Source organism: Esox lucius, chromosome 12 (genome assembly GCF_011004845.1).
Source record: "Esox lucius isolate fEsoLuc1 chromosome 12, fEsoLuc1.pri, whole genome shotgun sequence".
Lineage (NCBI taxonomy): Eukaryota > Metazoa > Chordata > Actinopteri > Esociformes > Esocidae > Esox > Esox lucius.
Window position 1 is genome coordinate 30,211,992 of NC_047580.1, and position 18,510 is coordinate 30,230,501.

The window sequence follows — 18,510 nt, forward strand, 5'->3', positions numbered from 1 at the left end:
TTGAAGGGTTGGGGGGTCAGCCTGTTAGAACTCAGACCATATGCCGCACACTGCATCAAATTGGTCTGCATGGCTTTCGTCCCAGAAGGTAGCTTCTTCTAAAGATGATGCACAAGAAAGCCCGCAAACAGTTGGCTGAAGACAAGCAGACTAAGGACATGGATTACTGGAACCATGTCCTGTGGTCTGATGAGACCAAGATAATCTTATTTGGTTCAGATGGTGTCAAGCGTGTGTGCCGGCAACCAGGTGAGGAATACAAAGAAAAGTGTCTTGCCTACAGTAAAGCATGGTGGTGGGAGTGTCATGGTCTGGGGCTGCATGAGTGCTGCCGGGACTGGGGAGCTACAGTTCATTTAGGGAACCATGAATACCAACATGTACTGTGACATACTGAAGTAGAGCATGATCCCCTCACTTCGGAGACTGGGCCGCAGGGCAGTATTCCAACATGATAACGACCCCAAACACACCCCCAAGATGACCACTGCCTTGCTAAAGAAGCTGAGGGTAAAGGTGATGGACTGGCCAAGCATGTATCCAGACCTAAATCCTATTGAGCATCTGTGGGGCATCCTCAAATGGAAGGTGGAGTGCAAGGTCTCTAACATCCAACAGCTCAGTGATGTTGTCATTCCAGTGGCAACCTGTGAAGCTCTGGTGAACTCCATGCCCAAGAGGGTTAAGGCAGTCCTGGAAAATTATATTGACACTTTGGGCCCAATTTTGACACTTTCACTTAGGGGTGTGCTCACTTTTGTTGACAGCGGTTTAGACACTAATGGCTGTGTGTTATTTTGCAGAGACAGCAAATGTTCAGTTATACAAGCTGTACACTCACTACTTTACATTGTAGCAAAGTGTCATTTCTTCAGTGTTGTCACATGAAAATATATAATGAAATATTAGCAAAAACGTGGGGGGTGTACTCACGTTTGTGAGATACTGTATTTACACTCACCTAAAGGATCCTTAGGAACACCTGTTCAGTTTCTCATTAATGCAATTATCTTATCAACCAATCACATGGCAGTTGCTTCAATGCATTTAGGGGTGTGGTCCTGGTCAAGACAATCTCCTGAACTCCAAACTTAATGTCAGAATGGGAAAGAAAGGTGATTTAAGCAATTTTGAGCGTGGCATGGTTGTTGGTTCCAGACAGGCCGATCTGAGTATTTCACAATCTGTATTTCACGCGCAACCATTTCTAGGGTTTACAAAGAACGGTGTGAAAAGGGAAAAACATCCAGTATGCGGCAGTCCTGTGGGCGAAAATGCCTTGTTGATGCTAGAGGTCAGAGGAGAATGGGCAGACTGATTCAAGCTGAAAGAGCAACTTTGACTGAAATAACCACTCGTTACAACCGAGGTATGCAGCAAAGCATTTGTGAAGCCACAACACGCACAACCTTGAGGCGGATGGGCTACAACAGCAGAAGACCCCACCGTGTACCACTCATCTCCGCTACAAATAGGAAAAAGAGGCTACGATTTGCACGAGCTCACCAAAATTGGACAGTTGAAGACTGGAAGAATGTTGCCTGGTCTGATGAGTCTCGATTTCTGTTGAGACATTCAGATGGTAGAGTCAGAATTTGGCGTAAACAGAATGAGAACATGGATCCATCATGCCTTGTTACCACTGTGCAGGCTGGTGGTGGTGGTGTAATGGTGTGGGGGATGTTTTCTTGGCACACTTTAGGCCCCTTAGTGCCAATTGGGCATCGTTTAAATGCCACGGCCTACCTGACCATGTCCATCCCTTTATGACCACCATGTACCCATCCTCTGATGGCTACTTCCAGCAGGATAATGCACCATGTCAAAATGCTTGAATCATTTCAAATTGGTTTCTTGAACATGACAATGAGTTCACTGTACTGAAATGGCCCCCACAGTCCCCAGATCTCAACCCAATAGAGCATCTTTGGGATGTGGTGGAACGGGAGCTTCGTGCCCTGGATGTGCATCCCACAAATCTCCATCAACTGCAAGATGCTATCCTCTCTATATGGGCCAACATTTCTAAAGAATGCTTTCAGCACCTTGTTGAATCAATGCCACGTAGAATTAAGACAGTTCTGAAGGCGAAAGTGGGTCAAACACAGTATTAGTATGGTGTTCCTAATAATCCTTTGGGTGAGTGTATAAATATGTATAGCCTATAGGGTACGTTGAGGTAAGATGGCCCCCCATGTAATTCACCAAAATCCCACAAGATGTGACCAGATTTGTTGCCCAACACTTTCCCTGTTCTGTCATCACAACGTTTGGACATATTTCCACAAAACAATTCTGATGTAAGTGGTTCACATTTTTTGATATGTTTCAATTAGGTTAGATCAATAATTTTTTTCAGATAATGTTGAATACTTTTTAAATAAAGTAGTAATATGTTGGATGAGCATGTTGGGGGTAACTTGCCCCCTTCTACAAGGGTTAGGATTAGTTAGATACACTCCATATTCTGAAGTGTTTCTTCTCTGTGTTTAGGCTACTGGGTGACAGCTCAGCAACATTTAATAAAAGGTTCTCCATATGAAGTGTAGCTTCTCTGTGTTTACTGGGATTAACGATGCATGTCCCAAATTGAAATCCTGCAGAAAAACAATTCTAATTAATTTTCTCATAAAATGAAAGTAAGACATTGCAATTTTCCAGGACAGGGAATTACTCCTTTCACCTTCTCCATGTTGTTGTGTTCTAGACTTTCCTGATTATATACATTTTTGCCATCAATCTAAAATTATAGTATCCTATAACAAACCGTGCCAAATTCTTAAATGCGCCAAATTCTTGAATAAAAAAAACTGACTAATTTCATGTACTTCAGTATTCAGACCCTTTATTTAGTACTTTGTTGAAGTGCATTTGGTAACGAGCTTTGAGTGTTTTAGTGGATGCTTCTACCAGATCAGGCCAGTTTCTCCCATTCTTCTATGTAGATCCTCTCTTTCATTCTCACAGATGTTCACTGGGTTTCAAGTCCGGCTTTAGCTGGGTCACTCAAGGACATTCACCGAGTTCCCGCGAAGCCACTCCAGTGTTGTCTTGGCTTCAGGTCGTTGTCATAATGAAATATCTCTTCGTCCTAGTCTGAGACCCTGTACACTCTGGATTAGGTTTTCTTCCAGGACCTCTCTATATTTTGCTCTGTTCATCCTTGCCTTTATCCTGACCAGTCTAGAGGTCCCGGTCGCTGAGAAACATTCCCATAGCATGATGACCATTCATGGAATGATTCAGAGGTTCACGCATCTTCGCAGATCAACTCAGAAGAATTGCCAGAAGTCTTTGGGGTTTCCAATCTTCTTCTGTTCCACAATGATGGAGCTCACTGTATTCCTGGGAGCTTTCAATGCTTCAGCAATTTCTTATTTTTCCCAGACCTATGACAACACAATTCAATCTCTGAGGTCTACAAAGAGAACCTTGGATTTACAACCTACATGGTTTTTGCTATAAAATGCACTGTGAGGTGTGGGACCTTTGTGTAGATGGGTGCCTTTTAAAATCATGTACAATCAACTGCATTTGCCAAAGGTGGACTCAAAGCCAGGATCAAGACATCTCAAGGATGATCGAAGGTTGCAGGATGCATCTGAGCTCAATTTGGAGTGACATGGCAAAGAGTATGAATAGATATCTACATTATATCTATCAGCTTTTTATTATGAATCAGCACAATTCTAAAAACATTTTTGCTTTGTCATTACGAGGTATTGTGTGTATATTGATGGCAAAAAAAGTATAGAATCAATTATGAATTAATTCAATAACAAACCAAAATGGTAGTCGAAGTGAGGTCTGAATACTTCCCAAAGCACTGTTGATGCTCTGAACTTTGCAAACATGGTTTCGGTCTTTGTCGTCAGTCTTGTTAAAGACAAGAGCAACTGGTTCAAAAACAATTCTCCCAGTCTGAATAAAGCCCATATTACAGCACTATATTACCATCTAGTGGTCATGCTTTGAATTGCACCAACCAAATATTCCTGAATAATATTCCTGCAAAACTACAAAAACAAAACGCCTCTACCAAAACTATTAGTTAGAATTTTTATTTGTAAGTATTTTTGAAAAAATACTCAACAGAACAAATTGTCACATCCCAAAACACATGTTATTATTTCATGGGTTAGTGGCAACAGTGGTATTTGGTGGTGACAACATCACGTCAGGAGTCAGTTGTGAACTTGACCACAAAACCAATTCCAAAAATATTCCCGTTTCAACTAAATTCTCTGTTGCTTCATTCGTCACTAACGCAAAGAAAGTTCTGGAAAAACTTTTTTCCTGTCCACACGCTCTAAAGGGATGAGTAACAGACGACCACCACCATCATCATCCGTCACGCGGTGCACAGCAGTTTTTCCTATTTCCCGGCATGACAAAAAGTGTAGTTATGCGACTCCGGTGGCAAAAAAAAAAAAAAAAAAAAGGCTATCAAAGTGGCAGTCATTGTGAATCGGAGGATGAATCTTTGACGTCTGTACTCTCTGTGGCCTCACTGACTTCGCTCAACTCTTTGCTGTCTCCGCCACTGTCCCCCACCTCCTTCTCCTGGTCACCCGTTGGGGTCGTAGCAGTGGGAGCATCCTGACCCAGTGCCTTTACTCCATGCTTTCTCAACTGTGGGACCCATAGACAGAAAAGCGCACACACACACACACACAGTCAGAATGCAGGTGACACAGGAAAAGGTTGACCCTTAACCCTTTAAAAGCCCCTCATTCATCAATTTCTTCCGCAAGGTTTTATGCTGATTATGACTCATACTATTTCAAAAGGGGAAAGAGTAAAAATTCACCTCATCAGCCATGTGGGCTAGATCTCTCTTCATGGCGTAGGCATCCTCCCCATCTGCATAGTACTTGGGCTCTATTTCACTAATCCTGTGGACGATTAAATAAATTATCAGCAACGTATTTTAGTGAGAACAACACACAATTACATCGTGTTTGTAGCACTGCAGACTAACCCCCGGTTAAATCAGCATGCAACAAATCACATGAGCAGACATATTTGCCCCTAAAACAGTCCCTTGGTTGCGTCAGGGAATAGGAAAGCACAGTTCTTGACATGACAATCTGAATTGTTTCAATAGGAGGCAGACCTGCGAAAGAGGCACTTGCTTTAAGGCATGGTGAACCTGAGCCCGGGATGACAGGACCCGGTGTATCTTGGTCTATGCATGTCGGCCTAATGTTTAATTAGTCTGAGTGCATGAGGCTCTTTACTAATTAGCTGGCGTACATGACGGTCCGACAAAGTTCTCAAATCTTTTTCTCAGGATTTCACCCTGTTTTTCTTCCCTCCCCAATTTAATGATGTCCAATTTGCAGAAACAGCCTTGAAAAACACAGGGCAGATAAGGTTAAAAATATAAAGTTCTGTCCTTTACCAACACAGTTTCCCCTAACTGCTTCTAGGAATCCTTAGGTACGAGGCCGCCTGCTAAAAAAACACGAGCATTTAAATGTTGAGGTAGCTCCGTCCAACAACTGGCAGACCAACACCAGATGTTGCTGATCCAATTTGCAATGAGCCCTTTCCCACAGACACGCGGCACAGTTGGAAGGCTGTGATCGGGGTTAGAACCCTGCGTGGCAGTGATTTCACAGCCCCAGCTGATAAGGACCTTTCTCCCTCCAATGAAAACTATTTCTGGGATTGTGATGCATCATCCCTGCCATACGTCCACGAAGGACCGCTAAATCAATCATCCCTGCCATACGTCCACGAAGAACCGTTAAAACAATCATCCCTGCCATACGTCCACGAAGGACCGCTAAATCAATCATCCCTGCCATACGTCCACGAAGGACCGCTAAATCAATCATCCCTGCCATACGTCCACGAAGGACCGCTAAATCAATCATCCCTGCCATACGTCCACGAAGGACCGCTAAAACAATCATCCCTGCCATACGTCCACGAAGGACCGCTAAATCAATCATCCCTGCCATACGTCCACGAAGGACCGCTAAATCAATCATCCCTGCCATACGTCCACGAAGGACCGCTAAATCAATCATCCCTGCCATACGTCCACGAAGGACCGCTAAAACAATCATCCCTGCCATACGTCCACGAAGGACCGCTAAATCAATCATCCCTGCCATACGTCCACGAAGGACCGCTAAACCAATCATCCCTGCCATACGTCCACGAAGGACCGCTAAATCAATCATCCCTGCCGTACGTCCACGAAGGACCGCTAAATCAATCATCCCTGCCGTACGTCCACGAAGGACCGCTAAAACAATCATCCCTGCCGTACGTCCACGAAGGACTGCTAAATCAATCATCCCTGCCATACGTCCACGAAGGACCGCTAAAACAATCATCCCTGCCATACGTCCACGAAGGACCGCTAAAACAATCATCCCTGCCATACGTCCATGAAGGAGGGGTCGTTGTCAGAAAGATGGGAGCAGATTCTCGTTACTTACTGGAATTTCAGTGTGTTTGAGTACAGGTGCAAGGCCGCTCGGTTACTGCAGTAGGAGAAAATTAGAGGGATGCAATTCAAGTTACTTGTGAACAAAAAAAACAACTTGAATGAACAAGCTCTCTCTCTCCATGCAATTGATATATTATATATATATATATAAATAATATAATATATAAACAGTGATTTGTACGTAGCATTAAGTTATAGCAACCTGTCTAGATATTCTCATGTAAAAATCCTGAAAATGAAACCAGCACACTGCACTACCTTTTCCGGACATGAAGTGAGACATATTTGGCATTGAAGTTTTCAATCATTGCTCGGCTGGCTTGGTCCATCAGCTTTTGAGCCAGACCCAAACGTCTGTGGGAGCGCTTGACTGCCTGAGTGACAGACACAACACAGCTAAACACAACTAAACAACCCAACGAGGGCCGCAGAAGAGGGTCCTTTCCTATTTCAGGATAAGATTTAATAACATTCTACATCAGTCCAAACTACAATAGACACCAGGGAATGGAGACTCACCAGCGAAGTAATGTGACCATGGGGAACATCATCTGGATCCTCCTCCCTGAATGTCAGATACAGAGTGAGGGCCCAGTCAGCACACAGAAACACTGTTAGGACATAATGCTCAGAAGACTGTTTCAGCTATACTCACATCTTGGCCAGAACATATCCCACTATTTTGCCATTCTCATCCTCTGCGATGTATGAAAGCTGAAAGATTGAGCAAAATAAGTGATTTTACAGAGATAATAGATACAGAGACTAAAGAGAGGAGACATCCAGTGGCAGATTATGCTAAATCTAACATTTCTTTGTCAAGTTGATGAGTGAAAGTTGATGAGATTTAATGTGCTGTAAGATTTGAGGAAAAATATGTGAACAAAATGGCAGATGAAGATGTCATGATGAAGACTGTGGTAGCCATGTTAACCTGGGGCCAGGACAATCCATGGTAGAAGTAGTACTTCATCTGGTAGTTCTCTGGGAGACACAGCAGGTTGCAATGCTGCATGTTCATAAGGTCTTCCGGCTGAGGACACAAATATAATAAAATATCAAAAGGTCTAAAACGGTGTGAAAATACTACTTGCGAAATTTGTAACGAACCAAATCGTAAACAATTACATAGTAACTAAAAATGCTAGTTAGCAGGTTCACAGCTTGAGTTGACAAGTAAACGTGGAAATATCCCAACGCCTTGCGTTGTTATTATTAGCTATGGTTGGCTAGCTCAGTGGTTCCCAACTCCGGCCCAGGTCTTAGGAACCCGAAACAATGCACATTTGTAATTTAACCCCGGACAAGCACACTTTATTTGTCAAAAGATTTAAATGCCCTGATTTGGTATGTTTTTCAGGGGCTATAACAAAATATGTTGTTATTGGGGGTACTCAAAGACCAGTGCTGAGAATTGCTCGGCTAACGCTAGTCTTCAACCTAGTAATACCCAATGTTGCATACGGAGCTACAGTATCGAATGATCAACTCAGCAACTGACTTACTCTTGCGTTGCGAATATTCATGTTGTCTACGCAAGTCACACGTTCAGGTGATCAGAAATTAAATTACGGAACCAAACCGTTGTATGAACTCCTAATGTTGCCTATAAATATACGAAGATATGTTAGCCAGTTAGCTAGCTAATTCGAAGAGGAGGCATGCGCTTAACCGGAAGTGGTTCAAAGGTGAGGCCCGCCTCTAGTCACGTGGTATTAGACCGGGGCACGTTCAACACGACACTCTTTTTTTAGTTCTTGTTGACCGGACGCAACGTTTTGAAATGTTGTGCTTTAATCGAATGATCCTTAACACATTTTAAACATAGCTAGAATTTTACAAAATACACAAAGGCTACTTTAAGTCAACATAAATTATATGAGGTGAAAGGATATGAGCCGAAATATTCAATGTTCATCGTATTTAACATAACCCTGGCTACACCAAAACCTATTTTGTAGAAACTCTAACACTCAATGAGGACAGGCGCAAGCGTCACCAAAAAGTATCGCTGCTTATACACATACAGCCCAAAATATAGTCTTTTTGACCAGTCAGTTGAATGTTTTCTAAATAAATTGTGATTGATCAAAAGACCCATACACGAAGAAAAATCCAAATTAGCCAGTCTAAACAGAGAATCCAATGTTGACATGACTCTACTTTATGCTAATTAACCTGCGGCACAGGTAGTAGCATCCAATCAGCGAGCGCACTTTGCAGACAGGTGCGAGACAGATACCGAGAGGCTGATATAAGGATGACAACGTATTTTTAGAGCAGTAAGGTCGCCTACATGTCTCTGGCTTTACCGATAAGATAACGTTTATCATTTGAATAAGTGGTGATATGGAATTTTTTGAATAACGGTCTTCCTTGTTGTTCCATCCATATTGTTCTGCTAATGTGAGAAGTACGATCCTGTCTGTCTATACTATAGAGACGTTTGTAAAAACGCGCGGTATGGACGAACATCTAGTTCGCTTGGAGGCCAGTCTGTGGGTCGGTAAGAAACGTTTCTGGGCAGTTCTTACCGGCTGGCACCTCAACTGGACTGAGCTTGATAAGAAAAACCGCAGCAAGATGACCGGTAAGTGTCTTCTACCATTTGAGTGTCTCTGTTAAATCCCTTGAATTAAATATATTTTGAACCCTTGAGTTGCGTATATGATGCTATTACCTAACACCAATATTGCTCAGCATGCTTGTAGACTGTACGTTATGCATCACTAATAGAAAGTTACCAAACCTGTTTTGAAGACCGTATGCTAGTGGAAAGTAATGTAAAGGCTATGATAGTGGTAAAATATATCAGTTCTGTGATGTGAGCTAGCTAGTGTGTTTCAGAGTGTGGTTTGTGTGTGTAAACAGATTCATTATAGGGCAGCACTCATTACTTCACTCATTAAGCATTTGCATTCTCTAGTAAAGCTGAATATCAAGTTAAACAGCACCAACATGAAACACAACTTAGAAAATGTAACTCCCAGAGCAAAAACAACACACACACACTTATCCAACACACACTTGTCAGCAAAGTCACATGGGCCTTATAGGTTTCAATCCCAAGATCATAGTGGTTTACATTAGTGTGTGTGTTTTGTGACCCCCAGTGTCCATACCAGTGTCTGAGGTTGTTAGCGTGGAGGAGGGCCGAGTGCATGTTTCCCCCCGGCGGTCAATTTCTGAAGACGCAGACAGAGAGTTCACAGGTGAGTTGTTACAACGCCAAGGTCAAACACATTAAAGTCCCATGGGTAGGCAGGTGATGTGTCAATCATATAAATCCTGTGCTTTTGCAAAGTTGCAGTCAGCAGCTGAAACATTGACCTGATACACTACCCACCAATCTTTGGGGTGAAAAACTGAAACGCAGATTGATTGATCAGAAACATTTGAAGGGAAGTTCTTTTTTTGGGGTTCTGATGGGGTATGACAGTTGAACCAAGCTGATGGGGGCATTTGTCATTTAGAGTATATTACCCAAGGATCAAGCAAGTGCATTGCATTAATACAGTCCAAACTTGTATCAAGCAACTGCAGAGTCCTCTTTAACGTGTCACCAGTGTATTTCCTTGTACACGCTTACACTGAATTCATGCAGTTGACCACTTGTCCAACTCATTTCATTCTATCTTTCTCCAATTCTTTGTCTCTCCTGTCGGGTTCTCCCAGTGTTCTATGTGAAGCGCACCAGCAGCCGAAGTTCTGGTGGTTTTCTGTGGAGTCTGGGCAGAACCCAGTTTAGCTGCCCCAGTAGGGGCCTTCGAGACCAGTGGGTAACCCAGCTGAGGTTGGCCCTGAAGACCCACAGTAAGTGACCTCATTGCTGAGATGACACACCAGTTCACTTGAGTTTAGCTCAACAGTATTTTCTATCCCCCTTAGGGTCAAATTGAAGATCACATTAACCAGTATTGCAAGCAAATCCCGATGTGGCCTCGTGAGCATCTGTTCTTGCCCCATATAACATATTCAACCTCACTCTATGGCTCTCATCTAGTATATGCAGTCACCCCTCTACCTGCGTGTGCTTATGTGGTTTGGATGTCCACAGTTATGCTTTCACTCTAATATACTGGTAAAAAAAAATTCTCCCCAAACCGCTCACCCTCTCCTCTGTCCCACTCCTCTGTTCTGCTCCTCTGTTCCTCCCCTCCACTCCTTTCTCGTCTCCTTCCCTCTCCTGTCCCAGGCCCTTCTCGTCCTCACAGGCTGTTGGTGTTCATCAACCCGTTTGGAGGGAAGAAACAAGGGAGAGATATCTACCAATCTCTGGTAGCCCCACTGTTTGAGCTGGCTGGCATCAGCTGTCATGTTGTAGGTGAGAACCATGTGAGGCACTGATGAAGAGCGAACCCTGTTTCTCTACCGACAGATTGTTTTGGGTCGGGTGGGCTGATTGACAAGTTAATTATGCAGTGTTTAGCATGACACATTTCCGCGCTACAGATGGCATGTATTTACCAGATTTGTTATACAATGACACTGTCTACCCCTGGAGGTGAACAAAATCTTTGGTTTGTTTTTGTCGTTCAGTGACAGAGCGCGGCAATCAGGCGAGGGACCACATTCTGAAAAAAGACCTGACCGGTTTCGACGGGTATGTCGAACATTTCGGTGTTGCTGTGTGAACGGTAACACTCGCTGGGGCCCACACAAAACAACCATCACAATAAGATTGGCTCGGGGAGCGGGTGGTGTCCCAAACAGCACCCAGTTGGCTACGTCGTGCACTACTTTTGATGAGAGGCTCTGGGGAAAATGTGTGCACTATATAGGGAATGGGGGGACTGCTTGGACATACTGCATCTGGGATTGGGCATAATCACTGACGTGGTTGCTTATGTCTGATTCTACCACAGTGTGATATGTGTGGGCGGGGATGGAATGTTCAGCGAGCTACTCCACGGCGTGATAGGACGAACACAGCAGGAGGCGGGACTCTCTGAGCATGACCCCACCCTCACGTTACAGTCATGTGACCTTCACATTGGCATAATTCCTGCAGGTGATGTGCCATCTTTGTTAGACAGATGAACGCATTGGGGACATTGTGTTGTCTTCACTGCAATGGTAATGACTATGTTCAGACGATCCCATTTCTAACCTCTCAGGAAGGTCAGACATTTCTTCTGCAACAGCGTTAAAGGGCACAATGACGTGTGTGTGTGTGTGTGTTTGCTCCTCAGGCTCAACCGACTGTGTGTGTTTCGCCACGATGGGGGTCAACGACCCGGTGACCTCTGCTCTGCACATCATCATCGGTGAGATACTGGGCCGTAGGCATGAAATCAGAGGCGCACTGTCGTAATGTTAAGGTCAGTGTTGAGGTGCCTGTTGCCCATCCGGGTGTCTCCCCTGCAGGAGACTCGCAGCCGCTGGACGTGTGCTCTGTCCACTACCGCTCGTCCCTGGTTCGCTACGCCGTGTCACTGGTGGGATACGGTTTCTATGGTGACGTGCTGGCTGAGAGCGAGAAGCACCGCTGGATGGGCCCCCTCCGATACGACTACTCGGGTACGTCTGTCCCCGAGAGTTGAAAAGAGCTGGTTTCTGAACATGCGCAATGTTTAGTCAGCTGACCTGGGATTTTATATCAGCGATTGTAATGAAATGATCAGGTTTCAGGTTCTTCTGTGAAGTGTTCCAACGTAACTGATAACACCTGAAATGTCTGTTTATTGGATTATTGGTACAAATCAAATTTCCGTATTGTAGAATAATAGTGAGGACATCAAAGCTATAAAATAACACATGGACTCATGTAACCTATTGCCTCAGGACCTATAGCTTCTAACACAATGTTTGATGACATTTGGAGTAATGGCTTTGTCAGGCTGTCAAACTCTCAATTGTAACTTAATGTTTCCATAATAATAAACTTGGTGAAGTCTAAAGTTCAGGTTCAGCACTATTGTTACCAGGATGTTAGATGCGGAAATGGAGGCTGCATTCAAAACTTTATATTATATACCTGTCAAGTTTATTGCGCGCACAGACACGCAAATTGCGTTATTTTGGTTCGTCATACACAACAACAAACTAAGCCAAGATGGCCACCCTATTAAATCCCTAATAACTGAACACGGTGAAGGGAAAACTGCAGACTAATGGCGCTGGACTGACAATCCAGTTAGCAGAGGCCAATGTGGTGATTAGTCAGGGAGGGGCGTGGCCATAGTTGAGGGAAAACCTGGTTGAAACATTATTCCACCGGATTACACAACTGGATCCCCACTTCCTCCTCTGTACGTTAAGCTGTCAGTGCGTGTTTACAGTATGAGTCATAGGACAGCCGCTAACCCCCCCCCCCCCTCGCCCCCAGGTGCCATGGTTTACCTGAGTAACAGGAGCTACGCTGGCATAGTCCAGTACCTGCCCGCGGACCCCCAGCTCTCCAATCCCCGGGACAACACACGCTGCCTGTCTGGGTAACAAATAACTCTGCGCTCTCTATTTTACCATCAATATCAATGAACTTGCTTATTACCTGGAGGGACTTCAAACACACACGTAGGCACATGCCTACCCTGAAAGCACTCAGTGTGGTCTCGACCACATAAAGTATTCATGAGCTTAGCAACTCAAGGAAGCTAAGCGAGTGAGTTGTGGCATCGCTACCCTTCTCAACTGTAAGGCCCCGTTAGGATCGGTGGCCTTGGATTTCATGTTGTCCCGCCCTTCCTTGGGGAGAAAGTGTTCAGGCTACCTCATGTCACTAGAAGGCTAAGGTGACACGGCTTGGTTTTCCTCCGCCATGTTCGCCTCACCGCCACCGAGGCTCTTGTCGCTGAGTTCTCTCCCTCAATAAGCACGGTGCTTTCCATGTCGCCGTACTGTAAGCAACCTGATCTGGACGTGAGGAGTAGAAAAAGGAGACGCTGACAGCACCTCCCGGACAGAGGATGGAGTCGCGGGAGTAGAGTGAAAGACTGTACCCAAAGTATTTTGTCTCCAATAACTGCCCCACAGACAATAAGAGACTGTTAAAGGGATTTTTATATCATGCAAGAGTTTACTTTTAGTGTTGGAGTATCAACCACAGTTGTTTCGGTCAAAGTTCAGTTTCTAATTGCATGCAAGAACCATCTACTGCAGTGGCTGTATATAGCAAAATAAATGCTTCACCACATCATCTCTTCGAGGTCTATAAAGGCGTGTTTACGTATGAACACCTTGCTCTTTCCACTATTATGATGAGAAATGTGCACTTCATGAACTGCATTTGCCCGTCTTGGAACTCCTTTCGATATCCGCGCTCTGCTAGTCTTGTGTAACCTCACCACCAAGATTCAACTGAGCCTGGGTCCTCAGGCTTTGTACGCTACATTGTTTAATCTGTCTTTCAGTATGCGTAGCCACACGGCCCGTCTAGACAAGCAAGATATTACACGTCTTCTCTGTTTAACCTTTGAGGGGAACGGCACTGAACGTATCCCTCTGTTTTCAGAAAATGCACAACTAGTGATGTTTGCAGAAAAAAAAAAATTGCTCTCTAACTTTTCAAATGGCCCCACTGAATTTAATTTTTAGTCTTCATAGTTTAGTGTGTGGAGACTTTGAAACATGTTTTGGGGTGAGTCTGAACACGCTGACACTCTGACAACTCAAGTAGAAAGCTCTGAAATAAGTATTTTGACCAAAACAACTGTCTGGACGATGCTTCAACGCTAACAATAATAAGTGGAAAGTAAGTGAAGTGTAAGAACAAATAAATGTCCTGTCTGTGATGGGTAGGTCAGTGGGGATTTGTGTAATCTCATTTACTAACACTTCTGCCCAAAATGTGCAGAAGATCTGGTGGAACAATTCGTCATACTTGACCTTCACTAAACATAAGACTTGTGAAATTCCTGGCGTGATATGCGTTAGCTTAATCATCTTAGTCTACCAATCATCTCCCACAACAACCCCCCCCCCCCCCCCCCCCCCCACGTGTCGTGTCCTCCCAAACACTGTCTCCATTCTGTATTGACACAAGGCTTGCCAAAGAGATAATTGTGATAAAGTTATATTGCTACAATTGCAGTTGCTAACTAAAGGCAAATATCATGTGTTGTAGGCTAATAACTGTAGCTGGCCCATGCCAGACAGAGTGCAGTGGACAAGTGTTTTCTGTTAGCAAATGTCAGAAAAACTCAATTTGGCCCCATGCTGAAATGAAAAGATGACAAATTCTTGATTACCTCCCATGAAATAATTCTTCAACATGATTGTTGTGCCAAGCTTATATGTGCTGAACAGCCTGGGGATGAGGTTAAGGCCGTTTTGAGGTGATCATAAGATTAATGACATGCATGGGTTTGTTGTTGCTACATCACTGAAATGTTCTACCTACACATGTCATGTCGTGTGTTTACGTGTGTTCTAGGTGTAGCGTGTGTTCTAAGAGCACAGAGAGACTGTTCCCTCATTCTCCAAATGCCAGTTCCCTGTACAGCTCCCACTTCAGTCAGTTCGGCAGTGACTCTGAAGGTAAAAACACGAGAGCTTAAATATATTCGAGGCTTAAAAGGGCTTGGGAGGTTTGTCATACTCACAGCTAATGGTGCAAACGTACCTCGTAAAACATACGAGGTAATCCTCCAGCAACAGACAACGGTGCATTTTAATAACCGACAGTGCTGATTTTTATCATTCATATCTTCTGTTGCTGCATGTAGAGCATACTGTGCTGACTCTTAAGTAACATCCTCCACCTGTACATATTCTATACCCTCTACAGTTGTATTCGGTCCCCCACCTTTACTGTTCTGGTGACCCCCAAATCCCTATCGGAAGCTCTTGAGGACAACCTTGTAGAGTAACAAGATCTTTTCAATGAAAAAAATGGATACAGGCCAGTCGTGTTCAAAACCGCTTCTAATAACCCCAGTAATACTCCAAAATGAGAAATGGTGGCTCAGCGGTCAGTCCACCTGGACTGTTCCACTTGCTAGTGAGTGGCTGTGACGCGACTGGCCAACATAAAGCAGCCGGCGTCATCCAGCGAGCAGGGAGCCAACGACAGAAGGCATGTTTGGGTCTAATCGCACTTTGTCCACCTTCTCCGCCATCTTTGGGGCCTGATTGAGCGTACCCTCGGATGCGGCATTACTTAGGGTTAATATGTGGCCTAGAAATTACGTTTCCCACCCCCGCTGAAGAAATGAGTGGCCAGCTGCTGATGAGCTGCGGATCTCTGTCTCGGGGCAGGTAACCAGGGCTTAAACCCGATTCGGTCCCAGAACTCCCTCTGCTCTCTCTGTCCCATGTTGCAGGTAAATGGGTGAGTGTGGAGGGGAGGTTCAGGGCCGTGTCCCTCACCTGCATGTCCAGCTCCTGTCCCCGCAGTCCCCTAGGGCTGTCCCCCTCTGCACACCTGGCCGATGGGACAGCTGACCTCATCATCGTACGGGACACACACCCACTAGGGTTCCTCACCTTCCTACATAGGCACACCACCACGCAGGACCAGGTGAATCCAGTACCACAACATCATCCTGATCCAGTACCACATCATCATCCAAACCCAGTACCAGAACATCATTCTAATCCAAACCCAGTACTACAACATATTCATCCCAACCTAATACCAAAACATCTTCATCCTAATACAGTACCAGAACATCATTCTAATCCTAACCTGGTGCTAGAAAGTCTTCAAACCAATCCTAACCCAGTACCTGATCATCTTAATCCTAATCCTAACCCAGTACCTGATCATCTTAATCCTAATCCTAACCCAGTACCAGATCATCCCAACCCAGTACCTGATCATCTTAATCCTAATCCTAACCCAGTACCAGATCATCCCAACCCGGTACCTGATCATCTTAATCCTAATTCTAACCCAGTACCAGGTCATATTTATCCTAAACTTAACCAACCTAAACCAGTACCAGAACATCTTCATCCTAACCATAACAAGAACACTACCGTGGCATTGTATACACTGGCAAAAATACTACCGTGATTGGTAGAGTATGCACCAGCAAAAGACTACCACAACTGGTATAACTGTGAAAGACGTCAACAAATATTTTTTAACTTGCATTTGGGGTATCTTTCCTTCCTGTCCATCTCAGTTTGACCTGCCGTTTGTGGAAGTTCACCGTGTGAAGGCGGTACGTTTTTCTCTCCCGCCTGGAGCGGAGGACGATGAGGACGAAGAGGCCGTGAAGGACGGAGTGTTGGCAGAGGAGGATGAGGCACCAATTCAGAGTGGATCCAAACAGCACCTGGCAGGAGTGACCAGCTACAGGAGACAGAAGAAGAAAGCCTTGTGTGGTCTGTGCTGCAGCAAGGCCCCCTCGGTGTCCGTGTGGAACTGTGACGGAGAGCTCCTTCCCCATACGGAGATCCTCTGCAGGTGAACAAAACCCCCGTGTCATGTTCTGTAAGTCATCACAATCGGAAGTGGGAACAAAGCTACGTTTTTAGGGTACATTCTGTACTCCGCTTTTAGGCCTCACCTGGGGCCTTTTACTCACCTGGGGGGGGGGGAGATTTTATCAGATCAACATGATCTGATAATCTGTCGACCAAGATTACCGGAAAACATACACTTTACTGCACGTACTTGGGATTTTGCAACCCTGCAACTGTCATTTTAATTTAAAGACCACAGGGAAATAAAATAGCTGTGCCAGGACATCAGTTTGGATCAGCAAACTCTGTTGAGAAGTACAAACATAATCAAAAGCACATCTCCCGTTCCTTCCTCATCCGCAGGGTTCACTGTCAGCTGGTGAGACTGTATGCCCGTGGCATCGAAGACGGACTGGCCCCAACCTCTGGGATTTGCAGAGAGCGACAAGGAACCTGCAGAGGGAGATGTGTCCTTCACAACTAAAGCTGGGATTCATTCAAACGTTTAAAGTTTACACAGTCTGTTTATATACAATATCCCCCCTGTGCCTGAAGTTCTGTATGGTGTAAGCAGGCCTGCAAGGAGGGGGTGGTGGTTGAAGTAAACAGAAACTAACTGCCTTGTCTGAGGTAATTTGACAATGGGGAAACGGGGCTACTGTATAACTACTACAATGTGAATTTGAATTTGATTACCCCTTTTCTAGAGAGGGTCTGTCCACTCGGCTCACAGAGACGAGCACGATACCAGAAAAGAAGACATTACAGGCTGTAGTAAGATTTCTGCTGGCCAGAAATCTCTGCTGTCAGTGTGAATGAGAGGAAACATCCTTGACACTTGAATAAGGCTGTGTTACTGGCAAACAGTGTTACACTAACCCCTTGTGTCATATACATATCAAACACACACACACACACACACACACACACACAGATCAGCTTACAGTAGTGAGTACACAAATGTTCACTCTTTTGTTCGTGACCCCTTTTTGGGGAACAAACCGACGTCCGTACTCTGCCAACTGGGCTACATGGGACTGTGTCAGATAAGACGGAGAAAGGTCCTGACCGATGTCTGTGGAAGGATTCCCATTTCAGATCTGTGAATGGACACCGTTCGGTCTGGCAAAATGTGGACACTCACACCGTTGTCCTCATTTTGTCTCCGTACGCCACCGCAATGGATTTGAAATGAATCAACCGAGATGCAACCCAAGTGCAGACTTTCAGCTTTAATTCAAAAATATAATATGAAACGTTTAGGGATTGGAACCATTTTCATTCACGGTCCTCTTGTTTCCGGGGATCAAATGTAATTGGTCGAATTATATGCATTGACATCATCAAACGCTGCGTTTCCTCCTTTGTGATGCTTTCCCTTGCTTTTACTGTAGCTGTCTTCAGTTGTTGTGGTTTGTTCGTGGGTCTTTCTGCCTTAAGTTGTCTTCAGCATGCTCGATCAGGTGATTGACTCAGCCATTGCAGAATATTCCACTTATTTGTATTAAACTCCTGAGTTGTTTTTGCAGTATGTTTTGGGTCATTGTCCATCTGTAGTGAAGCGCCACCCAATCAACTAAGCTGAATTTGAACAGAAAATATATCCCTATACACTTCAGAATTCATCCGACTGCTTCTGTCTTCTGTCACATCATCAATAAACACTAGTGAAACCCAGTGCCATTGGAAGC

At 44.6% G+C, this 18,510-nt stretch overlaps 2 protein-coding genes across 5 annotated transcripts; one reads left to right on the forward strand and one right to left on the reverse strand.

The window, feature by feature from the left end:
• Window positions 1-4,045: 4,045 nt before the first annotated feature.
• Window positions 4,046-8,172, reverse strand: naa10 (N-alpha-acetyltransferase 10, NatA catalytic subuni). Of its 4 annotated transcripts, none has more exons than XM_010875082.5 (8): window positions 7,972-8,172; window positions 7,401-7,499; window positions 7,122-7,180; window positions 6,986-7,031; window positions 6,725-6,840; window positions 6,456-6,503; window positions 4,811-4,895; window positions 4,046-4,632 (listed from the first exon to the last, which is right to left on the reverse strand). In XM_010875082.5, exons 1-8 carry the CDS (start codon window positions 7,990-7,992, stop codon window positions 4,459-4,461), a joined length of 648 nt encoding a protein of 215 aa, XP_010873384.1. In that variant the 5' UTR covers window positions 7,993-8,172; the 3' UTR covers window positions 4,046-4,458.
• A 218-nt stretch (window positions 8,173-8,390) lies between these two features.
• zgc:158263 (ceramide kinase family protein) lies at window positions 8,391-17,303 on the forward strand. Its single transcript, XM_010875079.4, has 13 exons — window positions 8,391-9,056; window positions 9,580-9,678; window positions 10,142-10,279; window positions 10,662-10,790; window positions 11,006-11,069; window positions 11,332-11,477; window positions 11,659-11,733; window positions 11,834-11,986; window positions 12,795-12,900; window positions 14,841-14,944; window positions 15,730-15,926; window positions 16,537-16,820; window positions 17,183-17,303. Exons 1-13 carry the CDS (start codon window positions 8,930-8,932, stop codon window positions 17,301-17,303), a joined length of 1,743 nt encoding a protein of 580 aa, XP_010873381.2. The 5' UTR covers window positions 8,391-8,929.
• The last annotated feature ends 1,207 nt before the right edge of the window (window positions 17,304-18,510 follow it).

What these genes read in the sequence shown, in the direction of transcription:
- zgc:158263 (XM_010875079.4), top strand. Translation starts at nt 8,930, where the DNA reads ATGGACGAACATCTAGTTCGCTTGGAGGCCAGTCTGTGGGTCGGTAAG. An exon ending in GACCTGACCGGTTTCGACGG is followed by an intron (nt 11,070 to 11,331) that starts GTATGTCGAACA and finishes ATTCTACCACAG; the next exon opens with TGTGATATGTGTGGGCGGGG. An exon ending in ACACCACCACGCAGGACCAG is followed by an intron (nt 15,927 to 16,536) that starts GTGAATCCAGTA and finishes TGTCCATCTCAG; the next exon opens with TTTGACCTGCCGTTTGTGGA.
- naa10 (XM_010875080.5), bottom strand. Translation starts at nt 7,992, where the DNA reads ATGAATATTCGCAACGCAAGA. An exon ending in TGAATATTCGCAACGCAAGA is followed by an intron (nt 7,500 to 7,971) that starts GTAAGTCAGTTG and finishes TTGTGTCCTCAG; the next exon opens with CCGGAAGACCTTATGAACAT. An exon ending in ATGGTCACATTACTTCGCTG is followed by an intron (nt 6,841 to 6,985) that starts GTGAGTCTCCAT and finishes TCTGTCACTCAG; the next exon opens with GCAGTCAAGCGCTCCCACAG.